Genomic DNA, 16,702 nt, shown 5'->3' with positions numbered 1-16,702 from the left:
TGTACAGTTGAAATGGTGCACGCGGAGATGGTAGTGCTGCCAGAAGCTGGTCCGCATTGTCGTACGCCCAGCTGGGCAACGTTTGCACTGCCAGACGCGGAGCAGTCGTGGCTAGTGATTGTGGTCGTAAAGTCGAATGGTCATAAGTTGCATAGGTCATAAGTCAATCAATACCTGTATTCACATTGTTTAAGGTCTCGATACATTCTACCAAATTGTCTTCCAGAAAGTTAAAAAAAATTTTTTTTTTCCTGTGGGTTCAAAGTAGGTGTATATGTCTATAAGGCACATAAGGTATTTTGATACAAGCAAACAATGCATAATAATCCCATCAGGGTAAATGGGGTATCCCATCACCTCAAGCAGTTATCCTTTCTGTTATAATCCAATTATACTTTTAGTTATTTGAAAATGAACAATAAATTATTGACTATAGTCACCCTTTTGTGCCATCAAATACTAGAGATCTTATTCATTCTATTTTTTTGTACCCATCAGAAAGCTTCTTAATGTGCTTTCAACATCCTCTTTATGCATCTTCATATACTGTTAACAATCTGGTTCTTTAAAAGACCATCTTTATATCCTAGAAATGGCACAAAGGTAAAACTTTTATGGTTCATTTACAGTAAATCATTTTAAAAGAAAAATTCTTACCTGACTGATATCTCTAAATGATAGGATTTACTCTACAACAAAGGTATTGTTGCTGTGGCTGCTATAATTTGTGGTACTACCTGGTAATCTATTAAAATGTTTCTATTTGTAAAAATTTAAAACATTCCTTCAATTTTTTATAAATTACTGTGTTGTATGGTTTCCCCATCCTCTCAAAAAAGTAAAGGATGAAAGAGGAAGTAATCTGATTATTATCAGTTTCCTTGAGAGCTACAGAGACAGCTAATATAGAGACTTGGGATACTCTGAGGTAGGCTAATAAAAGGAGAGAGGAAAAAGATTAAAATGGGACATAATCTGCATCAGGATGAAAAAAGCATCAGTTTCATTTGAATAATAATATGCAACACAGCTGGGTGCAGTGGCTCATGCCTATAATCCCAGCACTTTGCAATGCTGAGGCAGGAGGAACACCTGAGGTCAAGAGTTCGAGACTAGCCTGAACACCAAGGAGAAACCCCATCTCTACTAGAAATACAAAAATTAGCTGGGCGTGGTGGCGCATGCCTGTAATCCCAGCTACTGGTTGGGGGTGGGGGGAGGCTGAGGCAGGAGAATCGCTAAAACCCAGGAGGCAGGGGTTGCACTGAGTCAAGATGGCGCCATGGCATTCCAGCCTGGGCAACAAGAGTGAAACTAACTGTCTCAAAAAATAATAATAATATGCAACAAATGCCACTCTAAATGTATGCTCCATTTATGGTTGTTTTAGAATAAGAGTTTCATATTTTCTATATATGATATATACAAAAAAAATCAGTTTAAAACTCAACAATGTATACATATATATTTTTTGAGACAGAGTCGTGCTCTGTCACCAGGCGCCAGGCTGGAGTGCAGTGGTGAGATCTTAGCTCACTGCACCCTCCGCCTCCTGGGTTCAAGCGATTCTCCTGCCTCAGCCTCCCAAGTAGCTAGCTGGGACTACAGGCATGCGCCACCATGCCCAGCTAATTCTTGTATTTTTAGTAGAGACGGGGTTTCACCATGTTGGCCAGTATGATCTCTATCTCTTGACTTTGTGATCCGCCCACCTTGCCCTCCCAAAGTGCTGGGGTTACAGGCGTGAGCCGCCAGGTCCAGCCAAACTTAACAATATTTTTAAGTGACTATTATAGAGCGAAAGATATGTATTAGCTTTTTTTCAAAAGAGTCTATACATCTATTCATAATATTCCTGAAGGTTTTTAAAGCTTTGACCCCTGTCTTAGGTACTGATTCAAATGCCAATGTCAAAAGTACCCAGAACTGTTTCCTCTGCAAGTTATATGACTTTTGGTCACTTAGACTCCCTGGACCTAGACTACACTAAATATTTGAATTGGCTCATTGTCCTACAAGTTGGTTTATCGTCAATTTTTACCTTATTGGCTACTTTTCTTTTTGGAGTTTTTTTTTCAGTGAAGGATAAATTATTTTAGATTTTTCCGCAATTTCAGAACATTTACTACTGTCTAACAAAATTATTAAATAAAAAAGATAAGGAGACTGAGGTGGGGGGATCACCTGAGGTCGGGAGTTCAAGACCAGCCTGACCAACACGGTGAAACCTCATCTCAAAAATAAATAAATAAATAAATAAATAAAGATGATAAGGACTGATTACACTGGTTGTTGAAATTTTAAGATGATACCATTAAAAACATTTCAGACTCAGATGTTCATTTTTCAGAGAGGCAGCCCTCTCTACTTTTCTTAATGTATCTGGGAAGGGCTTTCTGCTCCACTCTCAAGGAAGGACCTGAATTAGAATACTTCTGTGTCCCCTCCTATCCCTCACTTTCTTTTTCATTCTCATGGCACAGATTTTTATATATTCAATGACACTGCTGAGAGTCACACTTTCTAAAGACAGGGCCACTGCACTCTTGCCTGGCAATAGAGCAAGACTCTGCCTCAACAAAAAGAAAAAAGAAAAATAAATTTTAAAAATTTACCGGATAGTTTTAAAAAAAAGCTTTACAGGCCGAGTGCGGTGGCTCACGCCTGTAATCCCAGCACTTTTGGAGGCTGAGGCGTGTGGATCACGAGGTCAAGAGATCGAGACCACCCTGGTCAACATGGTGAAATCCCATCTCTACTAAAAATACAAAAAAACATTAGCTGGGCATGGTGGTGCGCATCTGTAATCCCAGCTACTCCGGAGGCTGAGGCAGGAGAATTGCCTGAACCTAGGAGGTGGAGGTTGCAGTGAGCCGAGATCACTCCATTGCACTCCAGCCTGGGTAACAAGAATGAAACTCCGTCTCAAAAAAAAAAAAAAAGCTTTACAAATTATGCAAAAATGTGTATAATATGATACTGATTATATATATAAATGCATAGAATAAGATCTCTTTACTGTATTTACCTTTTGGTGAAAGAGAGTAAGATGAAATGTGAAAATAATTTTGTAATTTTAAAAAGTAGGTGAACATTCATACGTTATCAATAACAAAGAAAGAGCAGTTTAAATACTTACTGTGTAATTGAATTCTGAACACTCTTTTCATTTAAAGTCATCCCAGGTGGTGGGTCATTTTGCAAAGCCAACAGTTCTTTCTGTAGTCGTTTCTAGAAAAGAACATGAATAATAATTTGTCCTTTGTTTTGTTTTGTTTTAGACTGGGTCTGTGTCATCCAGCTTGGAGTGCAGCGGTGTGATCACAGCTCACCACATCCTCAAACTCCTGGGCTCAAGGAATCCTCCCACCTCAGTCTCCCAAGTAGCTTGAGACTATAGGTGTACAACACAATGTCCAGCTAATTTTTTTTTGGTAGAGACAGGGGTTTCACTTTGTTGCTCAGGTTGGTACTGAACTCCTCAAGCGATTTTCCCAACCTCAGCTTCCCTAAGTGCTGCGATTACAGGTGTGAGCTACCACACGTGGCCTGCTTTAAAAACATCTTTCCAGTTATCCTTGATAATATCCTTCTCCAATCTGAAATTATTACATTTCCTCCAAAAGTCCATATCTTTCCCCTTTACTAGTCCCTTATATATTCTATATACCTATTGCTCAAAATTTGAATAGCCTGTCCTATAATTCACAATCTATTGTCAAACTATTTCAACACTAGAGCTTCCAGGCAGCTGAACACGAGGAGCTTCCTGGAGGGTGGCACACCTGGAAAGGACATGGAAGCTCCACATTCCTTCCCTCATGCATCTCTTCATCTGTATGCATTATAATATTCATTAATATAAACCAGTAAATACATCCATGACAGTAATAATAGTTCCAGCAGCAGCCACCAGAGCCTCAAGAGCACAGCCAAATGGGTGGCTTTCCTGGAGAATCTGCTGGAAGACTTAGAAGGCATGAAAAGATTTAGGGAATTTAAAAATAAAAATATCAATGAAGAAAATATTTTGTTCTGGCTAGCATGTAAAAATGTCTTTAATGTATGATAAGCAGATGCAGGAAAAGGCAAAGGAAGTCTACATGATCTTTCTGTCCAGTAAGGCCTTGTCACAAGTCAAAAAAAAGAGTCAGTTTTCACTCAATGAAAAGAATCTGGAAGAACCACATCCTCTGATGTTCCAGGAACTCCAGACTGGATCTTCAATCTCATGAGGTACAACGGCTACAGTTTCTTCTTAAAGTTTGACTAGATTTATGTTGTTGTTGTTGTTGATTTTTTAAGAGACAGGGCCTCACCTGTCACTCAGGCTGGCATGCAGTGGCATGATCCCAGCTCACTGCAGCCTAGAACTTCTGGGCTCCAGCCGTCTTTCTGCCTCAGTCTCCCGAGTAGCTAGGACTACAGGTGTGCAATACCACGCTTGGCTAATTAAAAACAATTTTTTTTGTAGAGACAGGGTCTCATTATGTTGCACAGGCTGGTCTTGAACTCCTGGCCTCAAGTGATCCTTCCACCCTGGCCTCTCAAAGTTCTAGGATTACAGGTGTGAGCCACTGTGCCGGCCCTGATTTGCTTTTAAAATACAAGCGAACTGCAAAAGAGGAGAAAGTTCAGCCTGGTGCTCAAACTACAAGTAGAAAAGCTTCTAGAATTTTATCACGAGTTCCCAAAGACTCGCAGATTTATGAAGGAAACAAGTAGGTTGGTGTGGTGGCTCATGAATATAATCTCAGCACTTCAGGAGGGAGAGGTGGAAAAACTGCTTGAACCCAAGAGTCTGAAACCAGCTTTGGCAACACAGTGAGACCCTGTCTCTACTTAAAAAAAAAAAAAAAAAAAAAAAAATTAGCCAGGCATAGGTGCATGCACCTGTACTCACAGCTACTTCAGAGGATGATGCAAAAGGATCTTTTGAGCCCAGGAAGCCAAGGCTGCAGTGAACTGTAGCTGTATCACTGCACTACAGCCTAAGTTAGAGAATGAGACTCTGTCTCGAAAATAAAACAAAAGAAAAAAAAACTTATAATTGCCTCGTTATGTACAAAAACTGAAAGGCACAAAACTCTTCAATGGGATATGTGTATTAACTGCTTGACCAGTTAAGTTTTGCACAATGGCTAATCCCACATTTTAAAAAATTGCTTTGAAGTTTCAGTTCACAAAACCATTCCTTCTGCATTGGAAAAAATATTTCAACACTGATGCTAAAGCAGTTTAAAAAATTTTTTCAACACTAAAGCAGTTATGAAGAATAGCCAGTTATCTATAAAACATCAAGACTTCATAGCTACTATATTGAGGTTATAGGTTGAGTAACCCTTATCTGAACTGCTCGTGGCCAGAATTGTTTCGGATTTACTTGATGAGCATCCCAAATATGAAAACCCAGAATCTGAAATACTCCAATGAACATTCCCTTTGAGTGTCATGTTGCTACTCAAAATGTTTCAGATTTCAGAGCATTTCACATTTCAGACCTGTGTAAGATCTTAACAGCTTGGGTTAAAAGTGCTTAAAAGGGCCAGGCGTGGTGGCTCAGGACTGTAATCCCAGCACTTTGGGAGGCTGAGGCGGGCGAATCAGGAGGTCAAGAGATGGAGACTATCCTGACCAACATGGTGAAACCCCATTTCTATTAAAAAATACGAAAATTAGCCGGACGTGGTGGTGCAAGCTTGTAGTCCCAGCTACTGGGGAGGCTGAGGCGGAAGAATCACTTGAACCAGGAGCCAGAGGTTGCAGTGAGCAACCACTGCCCTCCAGCTTGGTGTCATAGCGAGATTTTGTCTCAAAAAAAAAAGTGCTTAGAAGTTTTAGCAGTGCTTCCTTTGCTGCTTTCTAATTATAAAAGCCAAAGTTCTCCATAATCCTTAAAGAATGTCATTTCACAGACAAGCTTTCCAGAGAAGTTCTAAAAGTAACCCTTTATGCAAAAAGCCTTTTGAAAATGTTAGGTTTTGTGACGAGAATCAAATCAGAGGAAAAAAAGAAAAGAAAATATTAATAAAATGTTAAAAGATTCTATATATATAATTTTTAAAAATTTTAAGTAATTTAAATCTATAATCTATTTGTTTTCATAAATAGGATCACCTGCACATGGTTTAATATTTCAAGGTTGTTATGAACATCATTTATAGAACATCATAATACAACATACTATGATGTGAGGTATGTTGAAGTTTTCTTCCTACATACTAGGTATCCTAAAATGGCTATGTATTTTGCATACTTATCTGTACAGCTTTTTATTGTATGCCTCTTCCCTTGTTACCATCAGTGACCATTCTTTTTCAGTGTAGAACAAGGCAAAAACAAAACAAAACAAACAAAAAACACAGTAGTCCCTAATTTATGAATTATAAAACAACCAAATAAACAATGTTATTAAAATTGCATGCAAGATTATAAAGATTCTTACTATGTCTTTTTTTTTTTTTTTTTTTTTTTTTTCCAGAGATAGGGTCTCACTAAGTTGCCCAGGCTGGAGTGCACAGGCACAATACCACTACTGATAGGCATGGGAGTTTTGACCTGCTCTGTTTCTGACCTGGGTCATTCACTCCTCCTGAAGCAACCTGGTGGTCCCTCACTCCAGGGAGGTCACCATAATGATGCCAACTCAGTGTGGACACCCAACCGGCATAGCACACCACAGCCCAGAATTCCTGGGCTCAAGTGATCCTCCTGCTGCAGCTTCCCAAGTAGCTGGTACTACAGGCACCGCCACTGCACCCAGCATAAGTCTTTTCTTAAAGTGAAGACAAGTATGGATACTTGTTCATTACTTAAGAGTTCTCTGCTTAAAAAGTGGCTCCTTCAGGCTGGGCACTGTGGCTTATGCCTGTAATCCCAGCACTTTGGGAGGCCAAGGCAGGCAGATCACCTGAGGTCGGGAGTTCGAGACCAGCCTGACCAACATGGATAAAGTCCGTCTCTACTAAAAATACAAAAATTAGCTGGGCATGGTAACGCATACATGTAATCCCAGCTACCTGAAAGGCTGAGGCAGAAGAATTGCTTGAACCCGGGAGGCGGAGGTTGCTGTGAGCCAAGATCATGCCATTGCATTCCAGCCCGGGCAACAGGAAGGAGTGAAACTCCATTTAAAAAAAAAAGTGGTTTCTTCTTTTTTTGAACAGTGAAATATTACTATCAGTATGGTAATGTTTCTAGGTCTTTTCAATTTATGACACGTTAAATAAGCTTAGCCATCCAACACCACTACAGATAGAAAACTCTGTTGTCTGTTGTGAATCGCTATAAGACGACTTTAAATTTGCTTAATTTGTTTTGAACAAAGACAGACAAATTTATGGCAAATTTCTATGTTAGAATAAGGTTTTCATTATTTTCTACTGATATTAACAAATGAGGGTTCTGTGATCAAGTATATTTTTTTAAAAACTGGGTCAAACAAGAATTGGCCTCTTCAACAGAACTTTTCATATACTAACTTGTACAGTGATTGTCCAAAGGGAGAAAGATGACATAAAGAGGTCTCCAAAAATAGCTGGGCACAGTGAAGCATGCCTGTAGTCCCAGCTACTCAAGGGACTGAGGCAGGAGAATTGCTTGAGCATCAAAGTTCAAGTCCAGCCTGGGCAACACTGCAAGAATTTGTCTCTAATAAAATTAAACAAAGCCAGGCATGGTGGCTCAAGCCTGTAATTCCAGCACTTTGGGAGACAGCACTGCAACCTAGGCTACAGAGTGAAACTCCATCTCAATAAAATAAACAAAAAACACAACAACAACAAAAAAAAGGAGGTTTCCAGATAACAGAACCCTTTGAGTATAGAGCATCTCAAAGAAGCTTTATCAAGGACCATATTTTGGGAAACACTGCTGCAGAAATCTTTCAGATCTTGAGGACTTTACTAGGCCAAGAATGATAGCCCTTCTTAGTAGAAGCAAGTATATAAAGGAGAATCAATCTGCATAGCTACCAAGCAAAACACAAGAAAACAAAAGCAAACTAAAAAAGCGCTGTACTGGTATCATTATCCCTGATCTCCTGAACATAATGGTGAAGGTCTCCCCACCCTTAGACTTCTTACATCGCCACAAAGAAATGCATCTGTGGTAGTATAGTAGCCAACTTTCAAGAGAATTCCCAATAAACTGTAAAGGTCCTAGTAGTCACACCCTTGTGTACTTCCCTCCCAATGGAATACAACAGAAATGGTATGTCACTCCCAAGATTAGATTATTTTTAAAACTATGATTTCCGTCTTGGTAATTCTCTCTCTCAAATCACTTACTCTGGAGGAATCAAGCTATCATGCTGAAAAGAGCCTAATTTAGAGGCCTTCCATAGTGAGGAACTAAAGCCTCCTACCAATAACCAACCATGTGAGTGATTTGTAAGCAGATCCTTCAAGTCAAGCTTTGAGATGACTACTGCCCTGGCCAGTATCTTACCTGCAAACTCAAGAGGGACACTAAGCCAGAACCAACCAGCTATGCCTCTCTGATTCTTGACCCTTGAAACTGTGAGATAACATTTGTTGCTTTAAATCACTAAGTTTAAGGGTTTGTTATGCACTGCATAACACCTACCTATCACTATAGATAATGCAGGACCACTGCTCCATCCTCCCCTCCATCCCAGAAGAGACTATCATCTGCTTCCTCATCAATATCACTAAGTCACAATCTAAGACATTCACTGGACCATGTTTTTTTACTGAGGGGATGGAGTTACATTAAAAAAAAAAAAAAAAAAAAAAAAAAGAGCCAGGCGCGGTGGCTCAAGCCTGTAATTCCAGCACTTTGGGAGGCTGAGGCGGGTTGATCACGAGGTCAAGAGATTGAGATCATCCAGGTCAACATGGTGAAACCCCGTCTCTACTAAAAATACAAAAAATTAGCTGGGCGTGGTGGCGCGTGCCTGTAATCCCAGCTACTCAGGAGGCTGAGGCAGGAGAATTGCCTGAACCCAGGAGGCGGAGGTTGCGGTGAGCCGAGATCGCGCCATTGCACTCCAGCCTGGGTAACAAGAGCGAAACTCCATCTCAAAAAAAAAAAAAAAAAAAAGACAATTCATGCCAGACCACGGCCATCTTAGCTACTAGGCAATAAACTGCCTTGCATATTCACATCCTTTGCAACAGAGAGAGATCAGCCAGCATTTGGGGAGTTAAATGAGTATATACATTTACAAATAAAACATTTTTTAAAAAGATACAAAGAGTGGAAGGTCAAACAAAGTGTAGTATCTATTTTGCAGATTCATAAAAACAGAGAATTCACCCTTAGGTGTATCCTTCCAGGAACAATAGTTCATTAGACAAGGAAGGAAAAATCCTGAAGTCATGATTCTAAGAAACTAGTTTTAAGTTTCCCGAATGTGGACATAGAACAGCTGAAGAAAAGTATTTAAAGAGTCACAATGTAAAGACAAATGAAAACTCACATGAAGAACTAGTATGACCTTTTAGAAGTCATACACTCCAGAAAGCTATAAGCACATGAGGCTGCATTCACCATACAAATAAAGACAAAATGTTAACAAATTTGGTAAGAAACACTAGTATTCACGACAGAACACTAGCTAAAGCAATGACACCATCGGCTTATAAAAACCATCATGGCAATACTGGCCTGCTTTCCCAGGCGGTAAGGAAAATGGCAACTACAGACTGAGATAACTACAAAATGGAAAATAACTGCAGAACTAAAGCAACAGAAACACCCAGAAACCATGGGGGAAAAAAGGGAAGAGGACATGAAAAATTAGTGTTCAAGTAGTTCATAGCCAAATGTTACCCTTGTCTGTCCCTAAATTGGTGAGGGATAGAAAAATTAATCACAAATATATTACAAATATACCACTGTCCTCTAAATCTAAGACACACAATCAATTGTAAGATGTATCATTATTTTAGGTAACATCAGGAAAGAAAAACTACTGCCAATTAAACAATGACACACCATCAATAATACATACCCTAGTTTGAAAGATGTTAAAATATGGAAAAAATGCATTTAAAAAAAATAAGTGGGTAAGGTGGAATCCCAGCACTTTGGGAGGCCGAGGCAGGCGGATCACCTGAGGTCAGGAGTTCGAGATCAGCCTGGCCAACACAGTGAAACCCTGTCTGTACCAAAAATATAAAAATTAGTCAGGCGTGGTGGCACGTGCCTGTAATCCCAGCTATTCAGGAGTCTGAGGCCAGAGAATCACTTAAATCTTTAAATATGCACTTTATTCCCAGAATTTGCAAAGCAGTACACAGACATAAAGGCATAAATTTATTTGCAAATGAATCTCAGCCCGGCAAAGACTGTTCCCTTTTTCTTATTCTTCCATCCAAAAAAGCCAGCCAGGTCCAGAATTTACCTTCTTTGTAATTCTTACATGTTTTGAAGCATCTCAAATTTGAAGTAAACATGAAAACTCTAGCCCTTATCTTGTGTTGGCTCAAGTCTGCAAAGCACCCAAGAATTTGAGCTCTTCAAAGCTACCCAAATAGGTTTACAAATTCAGTAAGAGGATTCTGACATATCTAAATACCACAGAGATCAATGATTACACACTATCAGAATTGGCTGCTGTCTGGTTCTATAGTCCAGACAGCAGTCAGCTCCCTTTCTCTCCTTCCTCACCATAAAAATAAATCAATGATATGAAACCATACTTATTTACTCCTTTTTTTTTTTCCTGGTAAGAAAACCATCTACAAATTCCATAATTAAATATCGTCAATGACAATGTACTAGAACATACCACAAAATGGAATGCCAAATCTATATGTCATAATAACATGGTTAAAAACCTCTACTCTAGATCACTACAACAGCCTGGGTTATGTGACCCTCAACTTAAGAGTGACACCAGCCAGGCATCATAGCTCACACCTGTAATCCCAGCACTTTAGGAGGGCAAGGCAGGAGGATTACTTGAGCCCAGGAATTCAAGACCAGCCTGCACAACATAGCGAGACCCTATATCTAAGCAAAAAAAAAAAAAAAAGAGAGAGATACTGGTTCGGTGCCTAAAACTATTTTCTACTTGAATGCATGTGAACGATTACTCCTGGTATTTATTCTCCCCTATGACTGGGACTTACTACAGGGGTTGAAGAGAAATTTTATATAATATCAAAAAGATGCCCAGCCTCTAACTGACTGCTTTCCGGAACTAATCAGACTGACTGTGGGCCACCACATCATTTACAAGAAGTGAGCACCAAGTGGCCAATGGGAAATCTCTAGTGGGTATTTGGACCTAAGAATATTTTGTGTCAAGGCTGGGAGAGGTGTCTCACGCCTGTAATCCCAGCACTTTGGGAGACGAGGCGGGTGGATCACAAGGTCAGGAAATCAAGACCATCCTGGCAAACATGGTGAAACCCCATCTCTACTAATAAAATACAAAAATTAGCTGGGCATGGTGGTGTGCACCTGTAGTCCCAACTCCTTGGGAGGCTGAGGCAGGAGAATTGCTTGAATCCGGGAGGCAGAGGTTGCAGTGAGCCAAGATTGTGCCACTGCACTCCAGCCTGGCGCCTGGCGACAAAGAGAGACTCTGTCTCAAAAAAAAAAAAAAAAAAAAAAAAAAAAAGGAGTATTTTGGCCAGGCACAGTGGCTCATGCCTGTAATCCCAGCACTTTGGGAGGTCAAGGTGGGTGGATCACCTGAGGTCAGGAGTTTGAGACCAGCCTCACCAACATAGTGAAACCCCATCTCTACTAAATAAATAAATAAATAAAAATTAGCCAGATGTGGTGGTATACACCTGTAATCTCAGCTACTTGGGAGGCTGAGGCAGGAGAATCACTTGAACCCAGGAGGCAGAGGCTGCAGTGAGCCAAGATTGTGCCACTGCATTCCAGCCTGGGTGACAGAGCAAGACTCCATCTCAAAAAACAAAAACAAATAACAACAATAAAAAAAAAATATTTTAAATAACATCCTAAAAATAAAAAGCTCATTCATTTGTTTTCTGTGTTTTTTTTGGTTGTTTTTTTTTTTTTTTTTGAGAAGGAGTTTCGCTCTTGTTACCCAAACTGGAGTGCAATGGCGCGATCTCGGCTCACTGCAAACTCCGTCTCCTGAGGCAATTCTCCTGCCTCAGCCTCCTGAGTAGCTGGGATTACAGGCACATGCCACCATGCCCAGCTGATTTTTTTGTATTTTTAATAGAGACAGGGTTTCACCATATTGACCAGGATGGTCTCAATCTCTTGACCTCGTGATCCACCCGCCTCGTCCTCCCAAAGTGCTGAGATTACAGGAATGAGCCACCGCACCTGGCCCTTTTTGGGGTTTTTTTTGAGACAGAGTCTTGCTCTTTCATCAAGGCTGGATGGAGTACAGTGGTGCAATCTCGGCTCACTGCAGCCTCCACTTCTGAGGCTCAAGCAATTCTCATGCCTCAGCCTCCCAAGTAGCTGGGACTCCAGGCATGCGTAACCACACCTGACTAAATTTTGTATTTGCAGTAGAGACAGGGTTTCACCATGCTGGCCAGGCTGGTCTCAAACTCTCGACCTCAAGTGATCCGCCTACCTTGGCCTTCCAAAGCGATGGCATTACAGGCGTGAGCCACAGTGCCTGGCCAAAAGCGCATTCATTTTTAAATTAGTATGGCTTCTAAACTAATTCATTTCTGAAATATTCCACATTAACAGATGTTAAAGCACAAAAAATTCAAATTATACTCTTGTGGTTATGAATCAAAACCGGGAAAACAGAATATATCCATTTTAGATGCTAATAACGGCAAAATATCAACCCAGAAACTGATAAAATTCCTTACTTTGCAAAATTTACTTTCTAGTGAGGGAAGAGATATTCAATAAATAAAAACAAAACTAGTAAGTATGCAGTTGTTCTTCTGTATCATCAGGGGCTTGATTCCAGCAGCTGCCTCCTTCTACATACCAAAATTCACATATCCCAGGGGCTGAACCTGCATGCAGATAAAAATCAACTCTCTGTATACTCAGCTTTAAAATGCTGGGAATTGGGGGGGAAAAATCTGCATAGAAATGGACCCACAGAGTTCAAACTCGTTGTTTCAAGGCTCCACTGTACTATATGATATATTAAAATGTGAAGAAAAATAAAGTAAATTAAGAAGATGGGGGAGGTATACCGATCTCACATTTTGTTAAGTTGTATCTCAAATTGACACTTTGAGAAACTATCCTAAAGGGTAGAAATCCCCATTCAGGGAAGGGAAAAATACAAACATGAGAAGAAAAAACATTAAAAATGTGGGAATATATGCTATGTTAATACAACTGTACATAAAATTAGCAAGAATGTTTTCTCCAATTTCATCTAACAACCAATTAAAGATGGAAGGTTAAAAACAGGAGAGCATGATGAAAAAAAATACGAATGCCACCCATATTAATATTAATAGCATTACACTAAGAAGTAGCTATTATTTTTTCCCTAACAACATTAAGAAACAGTTCTCGCGGTGGCTCAAGCTTGTAATCCCAGCACTTTGGGAGGCCGAGGCGGGTGGATCACGAGGTCGAGAGATCGAGACCATCCTGGTCAACATGGTGAAACCCTGTCTCTACTAAAAATACAAAAAATTAGCTGGGCATGGTGGCACGTGCCTGTAATCCCAGCTACTCAGGAGGCTGAGGCAGGAGAATTGCCTGAACCCAGGAGGCGGAGGTTGCGGTGAGCCAAGATCGCGCCATTGCACTCCAGCCTGGGTGACAAAACCGAAACTCTGTCTCAAAAAAAAAAAAAAAGAAAAGAAAAGAAAAGAAAAGAAACAGTTCTAACAGTGGCCACTTCTCCTTTCAGAGGGAAATGTGAGGCAATGAATTTAGTTTTTGTTTTTTGTTTTTTGTTTTTTTTTTCAGTTTTTAAACAGAACTAAACTCATGTAAAGTAAGGAAACATTTTCCCTCCTACTGAATTCTGGTTACATTTCTAAGAGTTACTTATTTAAACTGTTTTCCCTTTCAGGAAAGAGAAGGCAATGGAGATATTCAATCTTAGTTTAAGCTAAATTTTTCAAAAGTCTAACAGAAACGCACGAAGTGTCAGGACTTAATGACTTCTCTTCTTAAGCACCCATAGCCCAAAAAAGGAAACAAACGTTCAATAATTTCTGAATGCTTTCAGAGTACAGTGGCGTCCAAAAGAAAAGTGGAAAGGGGAGAAAAACCAGAACTGTCGTATGCAGAAAGCCAAGGAAGAATATGTTTCAAGGACTAACCAGACTTTCATTCCTAGCACAATGGCAGAGTGTATACCCTGGATAATTAGAGAAAACAAAGACAAAGTGAATGCAGGAACTCTGAAATGTAAGGATTAGGACTGGATTTTGCCATGGAGATGTCAAACAAACCCAATAGCAAATCCAAAGTGAAGACACTAACAGAAGAGCTGAAACTATGATCCCTCAACAGAAAGGTGAACAAGAAAATGGGCGAAGAGACAACAATGAAATTTGCCTACTTTTAAGCTTAGCAACGGGTGAAGGAAGAAAAAACATTCTCCCCTGAAATTTCATAACCTCAACCCACATGGATTCACACTCTGAATTCCTGCTACCTGAGAACATTAAGGAAGGATTTAATCAAAAGTAGTCCAGAAGTGGTGGCCTCAAGGCAACTGGTAGAAACAAATACAAATATAAATCCTGAAGAAATCCAAGTTCTATCCTTTGAGGCAACAATTTCACTACTCAGAATCTTAGGAAGATACATATAAAATAGCTTCACTGTAAACGAAATCTAGAAATACGTATCTATCAATGTAAGGACTTTTAGGCTGACTGATGGCACCATGGACACCATGATAACCTCTGTGACCTGCATGGACATTCCAGATGAGTTCCTGGAAAATCTGAAGTATCTGGAAGACCATGAAAAGGGGAAGAAATGATCAACCCCCTGCCACACCTAATTAACTTTGAAACATCCTCTATTGTTCAATTGGACTGGGTAACTGACCTTGGTCAACCTCATGACTCTAGACCCTACGACCCCCTCCCAATTTGCAAAAACTGCCCAAACCTACAAAACCAACTCCTATCCCACTGCCCTCCGCTGACTCTCTTTCTGGACTCAGCCTGCCCACACCCAGGCAAATAAACAGCCATGTTGCTTACACAAAGCCTATTTGGGAGGTCTCTTCATTCAGAGTGCACATTTTAATAATCAATAGGTAAATTACACAAATTATGGTATATCAAACTAAGACCATGCAACCATTAAGAAATGATGTGGACCTGAGTACTGACAAAAAAATAAAAAACTCCAAAACATACTGAAATGAAGAAAAAGTAAGCTTTAAAAATATATGTAATTTATGTTAAAAGAGGTATAACTACACAAACCTATAAATGCATACAAAGGACCAGAAAAAAACACACTCAATTATTTGACAGTTGGAAATGGCAGTGGAGAAAGAGGACATACTGTAGGCACCACATACCTTTATATTATTTGGCTCTTTTACAAAAATGTTGAAAGATATTTTTTGTATAATTAAAAAATAACTCAATGGATGATGAAACATTCACATAAAAACATACACATTCATAGAAGCATTATTCATAGTAGCCAAAAACCAACCCAAATGACCATTAATTGAGGAATGAACAAAATGTTACAACTATACAATGAAATATCATTCCACCTTCAAAAAGAATGAAGTACTGAAGGATTTTACAACACAAATGAACCTCAAAAACATTATGCTGTTTTTGAATGAAGCCAGTCACAAAATACCACATACTGTATGATACCACCGATATGAAGTGTCCATAACAGGCAAATCTATAGAGACGGAAGGCAGACCGGCGGTTGCCAGGAGCTGGGAAAAGGAGAATGGGGTGATGGAGAGTGACTACTCATGGACACAAAGGTTTCTTTTTGTGATGTTCTAAAGTTAGATTATGGGTATAGTTGCACAAAAGAGTAAATACACTGAAACTATTGAGTATAGAAAATGGGACTATTTTATGGCATGTAAATTACATCTAAATAAAAATTTTTTTGATCAGGCACAGTGGCTTGTGCCTATAATCCAAGTACTTTGGGAGGCCAAGGCAGCAAGATCACTTGCAGCCAGGTGTATAATACCAGCCTGGGCAACATAGTGAGACCACATCTCTACCAAAAAATAAAAAATTAGCCAGGCATGACAGTGTTCTGCACCTGTAGTCCTAGCTACTCCAGAAATTGAGGCAGGAAGATTTCTTGAGCCCAGGACTTCAGGTTATAGTGAGCTATGATCTAGTCACTGCACTCCAGCTTGAGTGACAGAGAGAGCCTGTCTCTTTAAAAGAAAAAAGGAAAACCTCAATGGGTAGAATAAATAAATTAAACACAGGTGAAGAAAGAATTACTACTTCGGAAGATGGTCTGTAAGAAATTATCCAGGATATAACTCAGAGAAATAGATAATGAAAACATAAAAGGTAGAGAGATCACCTCCACCAAAAAAGACTAGGGAACAGATAGCAACGTTTTCTATAAATGTTTCTCAAATAATAATGCCTGAGAATCTCCCAGAATTAAGACAGCAGCCTTCAGGTCAATGAAACCCAATTAATTCTAAGCAGTATAAACAGAAGAAATTTAAACTTAAACATCACTGTGAAAATATAAAACATCAATTAAAAAGAGCTAATTCTAATGCCATACATAAAAGACGGATTACCTACAAAGTTATAGAAATTAGAAGGCA

General features: G+C 39.6%; 1 protein-coding gene across 2 annotated transcripts in view; it reads right to left on the bottom strand.

Annotated features, from left to right (window-relative positions):
- The window catches only part of UBE2W (ubiquitin conjugating enzyme E2 W), a 77,205-nt gene that overhangs the window by 36,610 nt on the left and 23,893 nt on the right, over nt 1-16,702 (bottom strand). For both annotated transcript variants that reach the window (XM_074386982.1, XM_003940686.3), the window contains one exon: nt 3,140-3,231. In XM_074386982.1, coding sequence (XP_074243083.1) covers nt 3,140-3,231 — 92 coding nt within the window. The remainder of the gene's footprint in view (nt 1-3,139; nt 3,232-16,702) is intronic.

Source organism: Saimiri boliviensis, chromosome 15, assembly GCF_048565385.1.
Source record: "Saimiri boliviensis isolate mSaiBol1 chromosome 15, mSaiBol1.pri, whole genome shotgun sequence".
Classification (NCBI taxonomy): domain Eukaryota; kingdom Metazoa; phylum Chordata; class Mammalia; order Primates; family Cebidae; genus Saimiri; species Saimiri boliviensis.
Note: the sequence above shows the minus strand (reverse complement) of the source record. Positions and strands in the feature narration are given on the sequence as shown.